The sequence below is a fragment of the Lithobates pipiens genome, unplaced genomic scaffold (genome assembly GCF_037356315.1).
Source record: "Lithobates pipiens isolate NorthernLeopardFrog02 unplaced genomic scaffold, aLitPip1_a1.2 Scaffold_16, whole genome shotgun sequence".
NCBI classification, from domain to species: Eukaryota; Metazoa; Chordata; class Amphibia; order Anura; family Ranidae; genus Lithobates; species Lithobates pipiens.
The window spans coordinates 460,717,846-460,736,157 of record NW_027507748.1 but is presented as its reverse complement, the minus strand read 5'-3'; the positions used below and the strand labels follow the sequence as shown (position 1 = coordinate 460,736,157).

General features: G+C 41.6%; 2 protein-coding genes across 6 annotated transcripts in view; one reads left to right on the top strand and one right to left on the bottom strand.

Annotated features, from left to right (window-relative positions):
* The window catches only part of NAXD (NAD(P)HX dehydratase), a 46,950-nt gene extending 44,982 nt beyond the window's left edge, over positions 1–1,968 (top strand). For all 5 annotated transcript variants that reach the window (XM_077482893.1, XM_077482891.1, XM_077482892.1 and 2 more), the window contains one exon: positions 452–1,968. In XM_077482893.1, coding sequence (XP_077339019.1) covers positions 452–602 — 151 coding nt within the window. In that variant the 3' untranslated portion in view covers positions 603–1,968. The remainder of the gene's footprint in view (positions 1–451) is intronic.
* Positions 1,969–8,171: 6,203 nt separating this feature from the next.
* The window catches only part of CARS2 (cysteinyl-tRNA synthetase 2, mitochondrial), a 127,923-nt gene continuing 117,782 nt past the window's right edge, over positions 8,172–18,312 (bottom strand). Inside the window, exons 14-15 of the mRNA XM_077482888.1 lie at positions 14,504–14,749; positions 8,172–8,338 (exon numbers count right to left, since the gene is read on the bottom strand). Coding sequence (XP_077339014.1) covers positions 8,288–8,338; positions 14,504–14,749 — 297 coding nt within the window. The 3' untranslated portion in view covers positions 8,172–8,287. The remainder of the gene's footprint in view (positions 8,339–14,503; positions 14,750–18,312) is intronic.

The window sequence follows — 18,312 nt, the reverse complement described above, 5'->3', positions numbered from 1 at the left end:
CCTTTGGGGGCAACCATAATGCTGAACACCTCTAGACGTGCATTCTTGTTCAGGTGTCATCCAGGATCAACATCTATTCTTGGACCGAGGTGTTGGCTCAGGTCAGTATACACTAAAACATGGTGTGGGAGGCCTGTGTTTCATGCACCACATTCTCAGTGTTGCCAAAAGTAATTCCTGGCTTTGTGATGTGCTACGTAGTTAGAATCTGATCATTGGCAGGGAAATGCCTCTTGTCTGCAACAGGTCTAAGGACATCCTCTCAACCTAATCGCTGGTGCTTCTGAACTTCTTGTTTTTATTTAAAAAAAAAAAAAGTTTACTGTTTTATATTTTGTGACATTGATTTCTGCTGACTTGTGAAGTTGTTCGATATATTAAAATCTGTAGTAATGGTACATAGAAAATGTACCACTGTGGCAATATTCATTTGGACTTTTTTTTTTTACAGCCACAATCCTTTCATGGTGGCAGCATTTGGAGCCTGTTCCTTGACAAGACAATGCAACCAGCAAGCGTTCCAGAAAAATGGGCGTTCCATGACCACAGGCGATATGATCTCAGAAGTTGGAACAGCTTTTAACAAACTGTTTGAGACTTGATACTACTTAGGCTGTGTATTTTAAATAATGATGGCTTTCTTCAAAAGACTTTCAAACAAACCTTCCTGGGTTGTAGCACCATTTGAAATATGGGACAAGCAAGTAATCCTTTCTGGCTTTAGTAAAACCTATATAGGTGTGTTTTACATAAGAAATAATGGCTGGGCTAAGAACTGAATGACTGTTGCAGACACAATCCCAATAAATGTGGGCCCGGATCTACTTCTTGCCATGGATGAACAGCTTACTAATTATTGATGGGGTTCAGCACAATGATTCCCAGAATAATGTAACCGATTCATCTAAATCAGATCTGGAGTTGCCCTTAACAACCAATTATTCTAATATAATTTTTCCATGGAGTGATGGATGAAGCCTGATTGGTTGCTGTAGACTACTGTTTTTTTTTATTTTTCTTTGACTGGGTTTTAATAAATTGGCAGCAACTGTACAAAATTAGAAGAATGCCCATTTATTGGTCCTTTTGTGATCTTGCCCCATAACGAAACAATAGTCAGTGCTTTGATTTTGTGAACATATAATTAGCCTGGACATGCCTGGGTGCATAGACAAAGGCTCTACATAGAAAGGCATCGCTGACCCATGCGGCCCCTTGCACGCTGAGCGTTTGGCCCTGATGCTGGCAGCCCGTCAAACACTTTGCGATGACGAAAGCTACTGCAGCTTGATGGGGCACCTACCAGTATCTATGTTTTAGATACTCACCAAGGGATGAATGTCTGGAAAATAGACTTTGGAGTTTTTGCTTCTAGGCGCATGCTGCCCTAAATGTTTGTACTACTAGGTTCCCTGTCTAGCCACAGTAGCTGCCAATCTCTGAAAGAGTTTTTATGGGCTGCCCACAGAGGGCTGGATGGCACACATGTGCCCTCCTCCTGCAGCTAAACACCAGGGCCCTATGTATCACAGCTAAAAGGCCAGTGTGCATGGGACCTAATATGTTTATATGAAGCATAGATGCAGGTTTATTAGGTAGCTTTCAGTTCTTACATTACTGTGAGAAGGGCCCTACATGGAGCAGTCATGCTTTTTAAAGGTCCTTCAGTGCAACACATGGATGGCATTCTCTGTGTTCTTGTTCACTGGAACGCACATAAAAATGTGTCCAACCTCCTGCTTCACGGTACAGTTCTTAATTTCTATGAAATTGTGTAAGAAAAGTTATTAGTATACTTTTATAGAGAATCCATTGTTCTCCCTGGCCCCACATTTTGAGAACCACCGAGTTACATAATTGTTTGTTAATCTAGGACAGCTTTATGTTCTTTAGAATGTTTGTGTTTGATATTAAATAGGAAATCTTATGCAGGTTTTCACTACCAATAAACATCCTGGATGGACATCATCATTGTTCAAATGGTTATTTAGCAAGAACAGAATCATTTTGGTATTCAAGGCCCAGCCTAAAATGTAATTTTTTGCATAAACCAGCAGCATATAATGTACCTACGTATTCAGACATTCTGGCAAAGCCCCTGGTGCCCAGCCGGGGGGGTGCAGCAATGCACCCCTCCACTTCCTGACATGCCGGTACTCTGTTATTTGACCAACCTACACTTTTCCCTGACATTCTCTCTCCTCTCTGTTCCAGCTAATCTATTGCCTTTCTTTGGTCTCTTCTTTCTCTCCTCCCCGTCGGTAACGCTACAGCTCCGCAGCACTATTTTCCAGCTCTCCTCTCCGGCGGTAGCAAGTCCGATCTGGACATACACCTGTGCTTTCTGCAAAACTGTCATTGCTAGCCGCAGAACTGCGATTTCTGTATTAGTGAAAAATATTTGGTGAGCACTCCCTAAAACAGTGGTCAACCCTGTCTTCAGGGCCCACTAACAGGCCAGGTTTGCAAGATAACTGAAATACATCACAGGTGATATAATTTAGTGCTCAGTGATTGCAGTATTCTAGTCTGCATTTTTCCAAGGTAATACATAAAAACCTGGCCTGTTAGTGGGCCCTGAGGACGGGGTTGATGACTACTGCCCTAAAAGATGCATTAAAGATGGTGCAGCCATAAAACAGAACAAAATATTACAGCGCGCACACATACAAAAAAAAAACAAAAAAAAACTTTTACCTCCTGCAACACCAGAAAAATTTCTCAAAAATATGGGGATTTGGTGACACCATATTGCTATATGGTGCTTAAGCCCACTTACTGCAACAAAGTACCTCCATTCTTAGTGGGTCCTACACTATTCATAGAATGGAAGATCTTGCTTCTCTGAACCATGGGAGAAATACACTCATCTATATGGGAGAACTAAAGGACTCCCATAACACAGGTTGGCACTGATGAGGGAGTGTCTCTTTAAATATAAAATAGTATCCTGGATTACTAGCAGTAGGTCTTGTCTAAAGCCTCGTACACACGATCAGATTGTTGGCCTACATGGAATTTCAGCTCTTGAATGCCACCCTTTTAGCAGAAGGTGCCCAATGTCGTGCTTGGTGAGCGTAGATTGCAAGCATGTGTATTTGTACTTTGGCCTTTTGTGTGATGGACTGGTGTACACACGATAGGAAAATCTGACAACATACCGTTGCCTGCGGAAAGTTTATTAGCCTGCCATCCAACATTTGTTGGCAGAAAGTTGGACAACAATTGTCTGATGGAGCGTACTAACGGTCAGATTTTAGACAGTCTGTCATCACACAATTCCCTGCCGAAAATCCAATTGTGTGTATAAGACTTTAGGCACAGCATGCGCTCAGCACGTATATATGAGTAATTTTCCTCACTGCCTGAAACACTCAATTTCACCGAGCAGCAAGGCAGAAACTAGTGATCCTGTCTGATGTGTTGCCACCAATACTAGGAACACTAACATGAGATGAACCTTAGAAGTGAGGCCTGACTTTAAAAAAAAAAAATATATATATATATATAGTACAGACCAAAAGTTTGGACACACCTTCTCATTCAAAGAGTTTTCTTTATTTTCATGACTATGAAAATTGTAGATTCACACTGAAGGCATCAAAACTATGAATTAACACATGTCCAATTATATACTGAACAAAAAAGTGTGAAACAACTGAAAATATGTCTTATACTCTAGGTTCTTCAAAGTAGCCACCTTTTGCTTTGATTACTGCTCCGCACACTCTTGGCATTCTGTTGATGAGCTTCAAGAGGTAGTCACCTGAAATGGCTTTCACTTCACAGGTGTGCCCTGTCAGGTTTAATAAGTGGGATTTCAAGCCTTATAAATGGGGTTGGGTCCATCAGTTGTGTTGTGCAGGAGGTGGATACAGTACACAGTTGATAGTCCTACTGAATAGACTGTTAGCTTTTTTTCTTGCCATAATACAAATTCTAAGTAAAGAAAAACGAGTGGCCATCATTACTTTAAGAAATGAAGGCCGGTCAGTCCGAACAATTGGGAAAACTTTGAAAGTGTCCCCAAGTGCAGTGGCAAAAACCATCAAGCGCTACAAAGAAACTGGCTCATATGACGACCGCCCCAGGAAAGGAAGACCAAGAGTCACCTCTGCTGCAGACGATAAGTTTGTCCGAGTCACCAGCCTCAGAAATCGCAGGTTAACAGCAGCTCAGATTAGAGAACAGGTCAATGCCACACAGAGTTCTAGCAGCAGACACATCTCTAGAACAACTGTTAAGAGGAGACTGTGTGAATCAGGCCTTCATGGTAAAATAGCTGCTAGGAAACCACTGCTGAGGACAGGCAACAAGCAGAAGAGACTTGTTTGGGCTAAAGAACAGAAGGAATGGACATTAGACCAGTGGAAATCTGTGCTTTGGTCTGATGAGTCCAAGTTTGAGATCTTTGGTTCCAACCACCGTGTCTTTGTGCAACGCAGAAGAGGTGAACGGATGGACTCTACATGCCTGGTTCCCGCCGTGAAGCATGGAGGAGGAGGTGTGATGGTGTGGGGGTGCTTTGCTGGTGACACTGTTGGGGATTTATTCAAAATTTAAGGCATATTGAACCAGCATGGCTACCACAGCATTTTGCAGCGGCATGCTATTCCATCCGGTTTGCGTTTAGTTGGACCATCATTTATTTTTCAACAGGACAATGACCCCAAACACACCTCCAGGCTGTGTAAGGGCTATTTGACCAAGAAGGAGAGTGATTGGGTCCACAGTCACCGGACCTGAACCCAATCGAGATGGTTTGGGGTGAGCTGGACCGCAGAGTGAAGGAAAAAGGGCCAACAAGTGCTAAGCATCTCTGGGAACTCCTTCAAGACTGTTGGAAAGCCATTTCAGGTGACTACCTCTTGAAGCTCATCAACAGAATGCCAAGAGTGTGCGGAGCAGTAATCAAAGCAAAAGGTGACTACTTTGAAGAATCTAGAATATAAGACATATTTTCAGTTGTTTCACACTTTTTTGTTCAGTATATAATTCCACATGTGTTAATTCATAGTTTTGATGCCTTCAGTGTGAATCTACAATTTTCATAGTCATGAAAATAAAGAAAACTCTTTGAATGAGAAGGTGTGTCCAAACTTTTGGGCTGTACTGTATATTCAAAACTCAACTACAGAACATAGGTGCCAACATGTGGTGGGGTAGCAGATATTTGACACATCTGGAAATGTGTTTTCAAGTATTTCCACTCTACTTCACTGCAATAATCATGTCCACTGTTGTATTTACAGCTCTGGTCAAAAGTTGAGAATGACACAAATATGAATTTTCACAAAGTCTGCTGCTTCAGTTTTTATGATGACAATTTACATACAACTCCAGAATGTTATGAAGAGTGATCAGATGAATTACAATTAATTGCAAAGTCCCTCTTTGCCATGAAAATGAACTTAATCCCCAAAAAACATTCCAACTGCACTTCAGCCCTGCCACGAAAGGACCAGCTGGCATCATATTTTTTTTTTTTTAAAACAAATTTTTTCCTCAGTTTAGGACGATAAGTATTCTTCTACATATTTTTGGTAATAAAAATTGCTATAAGTTTTTATATTGATTGGTTTGCGCAAAAGTAATAGCATCTAAAAAATGCCTCCGGTGGTGCGCATTCGCCCCCTAGTGGCCAAAAAGGCGAACTGACATAAGATAATGTTTCGCCCAGAGGAGCCAACCTGCCGCAGTACATCTGCGGCGGCTGGTCTGAAAGGGGTTAAAGCCTGAATGTTAAAAGCAAGTGAAATTTTCAAACAACATTCTTTCATTCAAAAAATGTACAACATTTTTTCGTATGAATATTTTCATCCAAAAATCGATACGTGTATGGCTAGCAAAAGGCTTGGTTCACACCTAAGCAGTTTGCCTTTGATCAATTTCTGCAGTCCTCTTTGCTGTGCGTTTTTGCACAAGAGATTTTGCAGAAATTAGCGTTTTGTATTTTTTTTTTGGGGCCAATTTGTTGTTGGGCAGATTCAAAAATGCTAATTGTGGCAAAAACACTATATGCATTTCCGCAGCTTCTCCATTGAAGTCTATTGAACCAAACAAGCAAAAAAAAAAAAAAAATACTTTTTTGCATTGAAAAAAGTCCCTGATCTTTTCCCAAATAAGCAGTGGCTGGAAAAAAAAAAAAAATCATAGATGTGAAAAGGAAACCCTGTTAAATGAACTGTAGTCAGTTTCTACAAAAAAAGCACCAAAAACCAGGCCCAAGACATTTAGTAGCAGTAGCATGTTGTTGTTTTTTTGTTTCAGCTGTCATAACGGGGTTAAAAAAAAAAAAAAATAGCCCTTTATAGTACAAAGAGCAGATAATTGCTTCTATAAGGGGTTAATTTATACTGTGAAAGTAATAATAGAGATTACTTATATCATATATAATTATAATAAATACACCCAGACGTAGGCTATATGGACATTATAACTAGGAGACATGATATGAAGGGTGGAAGGGAGGTCTAAATTCATTATATTAAAGTGGTACTAAAAGCTGAGAGTTTTTTTTCATTGATATGATCATTTTAAATATAATACACAATACTGGTAAACTTTTACTTTAATTGTAACGCCTTCTATTACCTCCAGTCTATCAGCCGCCACCTTCTCTGGGTTTAGATGCTGATCTTCCCTGCACAGTGCACAAGTGATCATTTTATTTTTTTAAACAAACATATTATACTTACCTGCTCTGTGTAGTGTTTTTTCACAGAGCAGCCCTGATTCTCCTCTTCCTCCATGATACTTCTGGCTCCTCCTGCCTTCAGAGTGCCCCAATAGCAAACTGCAAAGTATAGTATATAGAGTGTCCTTATATCAAGGTAAAAAAATAAAAAAAATCTGCCTTTAGAACCACATCCTGCCCAGGACTACATGTCCCATGAGGCATTGCTCCTCACACATTCACATGTTCTCAGGCACTTACTGACATGTATGGACAGTGTACTGAGCTGTATGAGTGCTGCACTGTATTTCCGGATATGTAAACAAATAAGGCATTTTGTATGCAGTCCAACTAATCGGCTAATCAATTATGAAAATATTTGATAATCGATTAATTGTTTCAGGCCCCAGGTCAATTGTTGTGAAGAAGGCTTCAGGGTGCCCAAGAAAGTCCAAGCGCCAGGACCATCTCCTACAGTTGATTCAGCTGTGGTATCATGGCACCACCAGCACAGAGCTTGCTCAGGAATGGCAGCAGGCAGGTGTGAATGCATCTGCATGCACAGTGAGGTGAAGATGTTTGGAGAATGGCCTGGTGTCAAGAAGGGCAGCAAAGAAGCCACTTCTCTTCAGGGACAGACTGATATTCTGAAATGATACAGGGATTAGACTGCTGAGGTCTGGAGTAAAGTCATTTTCTCTGATGAATCTTCTTTCCGATTGGGGCATCCAGAAAAAAAAACCTATACGGAGAAGAAAAGGTGAGCGCTACTACCGGTCCTATGTCATGTCAACAGTAAAGCAGCCTGAGACCATTCACATGGGGGTTGCTTCTCAGCCAAGGGACTGAGCTCACTCACAATTTTGCCTAAGAACACCGCCATGAAAAAAAGAACGGTACAAAAACATCCTCCGAGAACAACTTCTCCCAACCATCCAAGAACAGTTTGGTGATGAACAATGCCTTTTCCAGCATGATGGAGCATTTTGCCATAAGGCAAAAATGATAACTGATTTGGGGAACAAAACATCAACATTTTGGGTGCAGAAAACTCTCCAGAACCTAATCCCAAATTGTGGTCGATCATCCAGAGGCGGGTGATCAAAAAAAAAAACACACAAATTCTGACAAACTAAGCATTGATTATGCAAGAATGTAGGATGTGGCCCAGAATTTCATTGACAGCATGCCAGGGCAAATTGCAGAGGTCTTGAAAAAGAAGGGTCAACACTGCAAATATTGTCTCTTTGCATAAACTTCACGTAATTGTAAAAGCCTTTGACACTTATGAAATGCTTGTAATTATACCATAGTAACATCTGACAAAAAGAAAACACTGAGGCAGCAGACTTTGTGAAAATTATGATTTGTGTCATTCTCAAAACTTGACCAGGGCTGTACAGTGACCATTGTGGAGGTAGACCAATAATTTACTAACAAAAGTTCAAAGAATTTGCAACCTGTATGGAGGTAGGCACAGCTGTGCCATCAAACATGTAGTGAAACATTTTCATTCTAATAATGAACACATCAGTCATTTTATTAAAAAAAAAATACAAATATATTTAGGTGAAATAAATACATTTACAAAAAAAAAAATTATAACTTTTACTAGTCCGTTTTCTTATGTGGCAGCTTCCATGTAGAAATATTTTCACGATCCTTAAAAAAATAAATAAATAAATAAATCAAGTGAATAGTAATATTTTAGTGCAAGTTTATACCCCTGTATCCCAGCAACATATAATAATAATATCCCTGTAGAAAATATAAGAATTGCCTTGTGTAGTATTCACAAAGCTTGAGCAGTATTAAACCTAGAAACAAAAATATAATATATTTCAGTTTACCAATCATTTGATGTGCTGGCTGCATTTTCTTTTTTTTTCCTTTAATCGCTTGCCGACCAGCTGCCGTCATTATACTGAGCACGATCCCGCAAGCCGTCATAGCTATAAGTCGGCTTCTTTAGTTGGGATAGCAGGCGGGCGCATGTGCCCGCTGCACTGTGGGGTGCCAATGCTCATGGTCGACAGTCGCGATGCCACGAGCGATCAGGGGCACGAGAGGCAGGACAGGTGTGTAAACACACAAATCCCTGTTCTTTTCGGAGAGACAGATAGATCGTGGTTCCTAGCTATTAGGAACTCACCGTCATCCCCTCTACGTCAGTCCCCTCCCTCTACAGTTAGAAACACACAGGGAACACAGTTAACCCCTTGATCGGTCCCTAGTATTAACCCCTTCCCTGCCAGTGACATTTTTACAGTAATCAGTGCATTTTTATCACAGTCCCGATAAAAATAGCAGATCACTGCCATTACTATTAAAATAATAATAATAATAATAATAAAATGCTATAAATCTATCCCCTATTTTGTAGACGCTATAACTTTTGCGCAAACCAATGTATATACGCCTATTGCAAATTTTTTTTTTTTTAACAAAAATATGTAGAATACATATCGGCCTAATCCAAGGAAAAATTAGCTTTTTTAAAAAAAAAATGGGGATATTTATTATAGCAAAAAGTACAAAATATTGTGTTTTTTTCAAAATTGTCGCGCTTTTTTGTTTATAGCACAAAAAGGTAAAAAACCGCAGACATGATCAAATACCACCAAAAGAAAGCTCTATTTGTGGGGGGGGGGGGGGGGGAAGGACTTCAATTTTGTTTGGGTACGTCACACAACCATGCAATTGTCAGTTAAAGTGACGCAGTGCAGAATTCAAAAAATGGCCTGGTCCTTCAACAGCCAAATCTTCTGGGGCTGAAGTGGTTCATTTTCCTGATGATCCCACCAGTAACACACATCCAGTCTTAAGCCTCGTACACATGGTACCATTGTTGGCCAACCAAGCGTCTAAATTTTGTCAAAAGGGCATGTGGCAGGATCTTGTCTTGCATACTAACAGTAGACAATTGTTGTGCCACAAACATGAATGTAGTGACGTACTACAAAGAATTTCAACTCTTGAGCGCCCCTCTTTGGGCCCCCTCTGCTAATTTCGTGTTTGGTGAGTATTGATTAAGAGAATGGGTGTTTGTACTTTCAACTTTTGTGTGACTGATTTGTGTACTGACCATACAAAAATCTAACGTCAAGCTGCTGTCCCCCGAAAATTTACTAGCCTGTCATCCAACATTTGTTGGTCGAAAGTTGCACAACAGTTATTAAAAGGAGTGTACTAATGGTCAGATTTTAGGATAAGTCTGTCAACGGACAATCCCCTGCCAGCAATCGTACCGCGTGTAAAGGCTTAAGGGTATCTGCATTCTGAATGACACAGTAAAGCTGAAACCTTTGAACAGCAGCATTGTCAGTCTAGGAAGTGGGTAGTAGACTAGCAGATTTAGATGGACTTCGGCTGGATTCACACCGATGCATTTTTTGTGCTTTTTGCATTTTGCACATTTGCTCTACAGAACGTGTTCCATAGGAAACCATGTTAAATGGACTGTAGTGCAAATCTGCAAAAAGCACTAAAAATGCATAGGTGTGAATCCAGCCTTAAAGTGGTTGTAAACCCTTACAGACCACTTTGACCTACAGGTAAGCCTAGATTAAGGCTTACCTGTAGGTCCAAGAAATATCTCCTAAACTTACACGGTTTGGGAGATATTTGCAATTAGACAGGCACCACTGTCAGCGGCGCGCAGGCGCACTAAGAATGCCGCTGCTAGCGATGTCATCGCGACTCCAGCCAATCACATCGCTGGAGCCACGATGCCCGGAAAGAAGATGGATGTTCTGTGGAAGAGGGGACAGTGGTGACTTTGCTGGCTCCTGTGTCAGGTAAGTGACACATAATGGACTACTATGCGATGCATAGCAGCCCATTATGGTTTACCATTGCAGGGAAGCAAAGAGGAAGTAAACCCATCAGGGTTTAATTCCCCTTTAACAATTCATAAGTAATTACAGCAACTTTTTTTTTTTTTTTGGGATAAGGGTTTTACATAAATGAATAAAAGCTGACCACTGTAAGCTCCCCTGTCATTGATAAACGGTTTATCTCAATCCACTAACTGCTACTGTGTCTGGACAGCTTGGTCCATTAAATTAAAGGTGAAAATAAACACACTTACTGGCTGGATCACCAGGTGAAAATAAAGGAAAAAAAAACTAAAAAAAGAAAACAAATGCAGTCACCACAATTAAGAGTTGGTAAGCTTCAATTTAAGAAATGTGTGTTTTTGGGTTTAATACATCTTTATAACTGGACCCAGGCAAACAGTTACACAGTTAAAGTATACGAGAGGCATTTTACATGCTAAAAGGTTTGCTTTATTTTCCAAACAGTTCTGAGCTTTACAAATCTTTGCCCCACAGCACAGTCCTGTATAGCACTGGCAAAGGACCTGATTCTTCTTTATACCTGTTCCAACAAAACCTCACCCACGTCCTGAAAAGGTGTACCAGAAATATGGCCCTCCACAACAGAAGAGTAAAGAAACATTCTCATCAACCAGGAAACCTGATCCTGTACTCCAAAATGGTGCAAAGAAAAAGCATGCAGTTCAGAATGTAAAATCTGCTCCAGATAGTAGGAAATAAACAGAAGTTAGGGAGAATCACTCCTGTGCCCTTGTCCCAAAGAGAAACAACAGTTCCTCTGTATACAGCCTATGCACCACCATAATGTAAATCCTCAATGCCTATACAGATTGCGGGAGAAAGATGGCCACTGCAGTGACTATTGGAATCTAGGAATCGGATAAGACACAAACATTTGGGGTTGATTTACTAATGAAATAGAGACTGTTCACTGTGCAAGGGAATTTCCCTTTGGCTGCTGTGATGAAGATCTAAGATCTGGGTATCTGGAATGACACGGTCAGCAGCTGTTAATAGCGGAATCTTCAACTCCAACATCTTGATCCACTAAAACCTAGTCAATTTATTCAAACTATCCAGTCAGCAGAGCCTTGTACTATATAGTTGGTAGTAAATCTGAAAGATATTGTACAACAAGATTGTACAGTTTATGGTCAGCTAAATTGAACTTATTCTGTACATGCACACATATAGCCACTAGGCAGGGCTGTGCTTTGAACTTGCTTAGCATACAAGCACCTAAGCTTATACAGTACCTTGAAAAAGTATTCGTACCCTTTGAAATCTTCCATATTTTTTTCATGTTACAACCAAAAAAGTAAACACATTTTACTGGGATTTTATGTGATAGACCAACACAAAGTGGCGCAAAAATGATAAATGGTTTTCAAGTTTTTTTTACAAATATGTGAAAAGTGTTGGGTACATTTGTATTCAGCCCCCCTGAGTCAATACTTTGTAGAACCACCTTTCACTGCAATTACAGCTGCAAGTCTTTTTGGATATGTCTCTACCAGCTTTGCACATCTAGATAGTGACATTTTTTCCCATTCTTCTTTGCAAAATAGCTCAAGCTCTGTCAGATTGGATGAGAGCGTCTGAAAGGCAATTTTCAAGTCTTGCCACAGATTCTCAATTTGGATGTAGGTCTGGACTTTGTCTGGGCTATTCTAACACATGAATATGCTTTGATCTAAACCATTCATTGTAGCTTTGGCTGTATGTTTAGGGTCGTTGTCCTGCTGGAAGGTGAACCCAGTCTCAAGTCTTTTATATACTCTAATAGGTTTGATCACCCTGTATTTGGCTCCATCCATCTTCTCATCAACTCTGACCAGCTTCCTTGTTGAAGAAAATATCCCCACAACATGACGCTGCCACAGCCATGTTTCACGGTGGGGATGGTGTGTTCAGGGTGAGGTGCAGTGTTAGTTTTCCGCCATACATAGCGTTTTGCTTTTAGGCCAAAAAGTTCAATTTTGGTCTCATCTCACCAGAGCACCTTCTTCCACGTGTTTGCTGTGTCCCCCACAAGGCTTCCCGCAAACTGAACTTTTTATGGCTTTCTTTCAACAATGGCTTTCTTCTTGTCACTCCTCCATAAAGGCCAGATTTGTGGAGTGTACGACTAATAGTTGTCAGATTCTCCCACCTGAGCTGTGGATCTCTGCAGCTCCTCCAGAGTTACCATGGGCCTCTTGGCTGCTTCTCTGATTAATGCTCGCCTTGTCTGGCCTGTCAGTTTAGGTGGACGGCCATGTCTTGGTAGGCTTGCAGTTGTGCCATACTCTTTCCATTTTCAGATGATGGATTGAACAGTGCTCCATGAGATGTTCAAAGCTTGGGATATTTTTTTATAACCCAACCCTGCTTTAAACTTCTCCACAACTTTATCCCTGTCCTTTCTGGTGTATTTTTTGGCCTTCATGATGCGGTTTGTTCACTAGGGTTCTCCAACAAACCTCGGAGGGCTTCACAGAACAGCTATGTTTATGCTGAGATTTTAATTACACACAGGTGGACTTTATTTACTAATTAGGTGACTTCTGAAGGTAATTGGTTCCACTAGATTTTAGTTAGAGGTAAAGGGGGCTGAATACAAATGCACGCCACACATTTCACATTTATTTGTAAAAAAAAAAATTGAAAAAACATTTATCATTTTCCTTCCACGTCACAATTATGTGTCACTTTGTGTGGGTGTATCACATAAAATCCCAATAGAATACATTTACATTTTTGATTGTAACATGACAAAATGTGGAAGATTTCAAAAGGGGTGTGGCTACTTTTTCAAGGCACTGTATAACCAAAGCAGTGGCAAAATATGTTGTTAAAGCGGAGTTCCACTCATTCTTAAGTGATGCATCCCAGAAGATTGCAGAGAGGGAGGGAGGGGGAAAGGAGGAGTTGCCTAGGTGGCGAGAGCGGAAGTGGGAGCTGGGTACCTGTCAAAACTAGGTACCCGCTCCCCCCCAAAAAAATGGCACGGCAAATGTGGCATGTAAGGGCGAGGAGTGCTTAAAGCGGACGTTCCACTTTCGTTAGAGCGAGAGCAAAAATTCCATTGCAAGACCTCCTCTGTAACTCACACAGTTAACCGTTAAATTTTTTTAAAGCATCGCCTATGGAGATTTTTAAATACCATATTTTGTCGCCATTCCACTAGCCTGCGCAATTTTAAAGCATGACATGTTAGGTATCTATTTACTTGGCTTAACATCATCTTTCACATTATACAAAAAATTGGGCCAATGTTATTTTTTTTATTTTCATCCTTTGAAGTGTATTTTTTCCCAAAAAATTTAATTTGAAAGTTCGCTGTGCAAATACAGCGAGACATAAAATATCGTAACAAACACCATTATATTCTCTAGGGTCTCATGTTTTTATTGCCAAAGCTTTATTGAACAAGCTGAAGTTAGAAGCCGATTGGCTATAATGCACAGCTTCACCAGATTTTGCACTCTCCAGTTTTAGTAAGGCCCCTTTCACACATGCGGACGATATGTCCGTATTTCATCCATCCATTTGCGGATGAAATACGGGCATACATTCATCCCTATGGGATAGCGGGTGTCTGCGGATGAACATCCGCAGACACCCGATTTTGTCCGCCTCCGCTACTGTCCGATTCTGCAGACGGAGGAAAATCCTCATTTTCTATCCGTCTGCAGAGCGGATCGGATGAACGCGACAGACGGTCCCTGCTCATCTGATCCCCCATAGAGGAGAGCGGAGAGCTGACAGGGCGATCCCTGCACAGTGTGCGGAGATCGCCCTGTCCGCAGCCAGCTCAGCGGGGACAACGGAGCGATCCCCGCTGAGCGAGCGGATCATCACGGGGCGGATCATTACTGATCCGTCCCGTGTGAAAGGGGCCTAAATCAACCCGCATCTCCCATTGAACATTTGGAGAAAAGCAAGTTTTCCTTATACGTATATTTTACATACACAAATATACATCTCAAAAGCACAGAAAACTAACCTTAATATTAATACCATATCCAGCTAGATTCTGGCGCAGAGTATCACAGGCACGTAGGAGTGGCTCACGTTCTTTAAGAATTCTTTTCCTTCTCTCCTTTCTATCGTTTAATTCTTCTTTTGTAAGGCTCAAATCTTGTCCCATCTCTTCAGATGACAGAGCATAGCTACGCACCTTGCTTCTGAAGTCTACAATCTCTTCTACCACATTGCAAAGAAGGGCAGAACTTTTGTCTTCTGCTACAGACTGTAAAAACCAATATGAAAAACACGTCAACATACAAGAAACCACAGAATGAATGGCATTGTGTAGAACAGGTTAACTAGCAGGCCAGAGGCAACAAAGCATGTCTTAAAGCGTTTGTTGAGCCCAAAAAAAAAAAAAAACAGATCCTATTCCCTTAACCACTTCAGCCCCAGAAGGATTTAACCCCTTCCTGACCAGAGCACTTTTTGCAATTCGGCACTGCGTCGCGACATTACACCAAAACAAGATTGACTTATTTGTTTTCACACAAATAGAGCTTTCTTTTGGTGGTATTTGATTACCTATTTTTTGCGCTATAAACAAAAAAAGCATCAATTTTGAAAAAAATAAAAATAAAGCAAAATGTTTAACTTTTTGCTATAATAAATATCCCAAAAAAAGTGTATATAAAAAAAATGTTTTCCTCAGTTTAGGCCAATATGTATTCTTCTACATATTTTTGGTAAAAAAAGAAAATTGCAATATGCATATATTTATTGGTTTGCGCAAAAGTTATAGCGTCTACAAAATAGGGAATAGATTTATGGCATTTTTATTATTAATTTTTTTATTAGTAATGGTGGCGATCTGCGATTTTTATCGTGACTGCGACATTGCTGTGGACACATTGGACACTTTTTCAGGACCATTGTCATTTATACAGCGATCAGTGCTATAAAAATGCACTAATTACTGTGTAAAGGACACTGGCAGGGAAGAGGCAAACACTAAGGGGCGATCAAGGGGTTAAGTGTCCTAGGGAGTGATTCTAACTGTGGGGGGATGGATTCACTACAACATGACAGAGATCACTGCTCCCGATAACAGGGAGCAGTAGATCTCTGTCATGTTGCTAGGCAGAACAGGGAAATGCCTTGTTTATTTACATAGTCATCTCCCCGTTCTGCCACTCGGTAACACAATCACAGGACACCGCCGATTATAGAGTCCTCGGGACCTGCGGGCACGGTCACACAGTACACGGTGGGCGCACGCCCATTAGCCCCGCAAATTAAAAGGGATGTACAGGTACGCCCATTTGCCCACTGCTGCCATTGTGTCAACATATATCGGCGTGTGGTGGTCGGCAAGTGGTTAAAGCATGGTATACAGCACAGTGCTTGTGCTCTGCCATTTGGACCTCTTTATACCCTAAAAAACCTGGCTGATCCTGCCTGGCTATACCCTCCCCTCTGCAAACAGACCACGATAATCATGGCTCCTGAGCCCCGACATCGTGGTCCGTTTGCGTGATTTCGTCAGCTGCAGCCCTGCTCTCCTGTGTCCTCCTCCCCCTCCTCTCCCTGCCAGTATCAGTGCCCGCTCCTGCTGATCTCAAATCTGCTACTAAATGCTGCCATCCTCTCTGTACCATTATAAGAAGTTTTCCTGTGGCTGTTCTGTTAAAAATCTGCCGGAATGTACATGTATGAGCATGGCTACAGCCGCTCAGCTGATGCGTGGCTCTCTCTCTACCCCTCCTCCCCGCCTGACGTCAGCGGGAGGGCTTGGCCTTGCCCACTGCAGCTGTGTGCCTGAGAGACAAGGAAGGAGAGGAATCAGCTGAGCACCCAGAGCGGAGCTCATACAGGTACAATCTGCCGTTTTTCTTACAGAACACAGGCACAGGGAAACTTCTTATAATGGTACAGAGAGGATGGCAGCATTTAGTAAAAGTGGGTTAACAACCACTTTAAAAACCAACTCCAGCCAAAACTTTATTTTACGTTTGGATAGAGTGGGCAGAATTTGAAAAGCAAACATTTATTATTTTGCAGCTTACCAATTCTTAGATGTGATGTCTGCATTCGTTTTAATTTCTGGGCTTTTTTTCTTGTATTTTCATCTGGTAATCCAGCCAGTAAGTCTTTTGCAGATGTAACTGATATAGGGTTGAGGCAAAAAATAGGATTTTTTTAACAGCTTACCTGTAAAATCCGTTTCTTGGAGTACATCATGGGACACAGAGCCATAGTATTAACTTAATGGGTATATAGGCACCTTCAGGTGATGGACACTGGTATAACCAATACAGGGATTTCACTCCCCTATGTAACCCCTCCTTCTGCCAGGAGTACCTCAGTTTTTGTAGCAAAGCAATATACTTAAACCCCAAAAAGAGGGAGGGACCACTGTGTCCCATGATGTACTCCAAGAAAAGGATTTTACAGGTAAGTTTTTATAAAATTCCTATTTTCTTTATCATACATCATAGCACACAGAGCCATGGTATTAACTTAATGGAACATCCCATAGCAATGCTATTTGAGGGAAGGGAGATACAACCCATAGGTTACCCCCGGACTTGAGGACCTATACTGCTGCCTGCAGCACACTGCGCCCAAAGGCGATATCCTCATACCTCCTTACATCCACTTGATAAAACTTGGTGAATGTATGTACTGAAAAGTTGCGGCCTTACAGATCTGAGCCATGGAGGCCTGGTGACGCACTGCCCAAGAAGCACTAACCGACCTGGTAGAGTGTGCTTTGACTTGAAAAGGGGGAAATCTTACCCCTTAAATTATAAGTCTGAATTATAACTTGCCGAATCCACTTAGCGACAGTGGATTTTGATGCTGCCTGTCCTTTCTTAGGACCCTCTGGCAGAATAAATATGACATCAGTCTTCTGGATCTGAGCAGTCGTCTTTAAATAGACTTTGATTGCTCTCACCACATCAAGACAATGTAGCGACTTTTCTTCCCTGGAACATGGTTTTGGAAAAAATTATGGCAGGATAATGTCTTGGTTCAAGTGGAAACCTGAGACCACTTTTGGTAAAAATCCTGGACCAGGGCGCATCACCACTCTGTCCTCATGAATAATCAAATATGGCTCTTTACAAGAAAGAGCAGTCAATTCTGAAACCCTCCTTGCTGAGGATATAGCAACCAAAAATACCAACTTCCTTGTTCAGCCTAGTGCTGGGAAAAATATCCTTCCTATATTAGGAATGCCACTTGCAGCCCTTAAGTGCCCCACTGCTCCTGTATCCCATGTGCAGCCTGCTTGCTCCTCCTCGCTATCAGCCAAGGAGACTGCTCCAGCTGATTCTTAGATCTACTTGTCTTTCCGTGCATCCTCGTGGACATTACATGGCGCTGCTCCTAGGCCCCACCCCCTTGTAAACCCACCCCTTCCTTTCGTTTGGAAAAATATTCTCGCTGCTTTCGGGTCTGCAGACCCACCACGAGGGGGGGGGGGGGAGAGAGGCAGAGCCCATGACACCAGCAAGCAGGGTGAACAACTGTGGGATCAATTTTCAAGACCTCCACACCCCCCACGGCTGGGGGGATATTATAAGGGGGGTACACCACTGATATTTCCCTAACCCTCTGGTCCCTTCAGGGGGGAGAAAAAGCATCGTCAGGTCTCTTACCTTGAGAGGAATCCCCCTGTGCATGCTGCTGCGGCCACACACAGACCGACACTGAGCTTACAGTGAAGACAACAGGTTAAGGTATGTACATATACTCCCTCTAGGGGAAATTTAAGGAATGACAACATTTTTTCCCTTGAAGAAATCATAGGTGGTCTTTTTAGCTCCTAAGTTTCTTCCC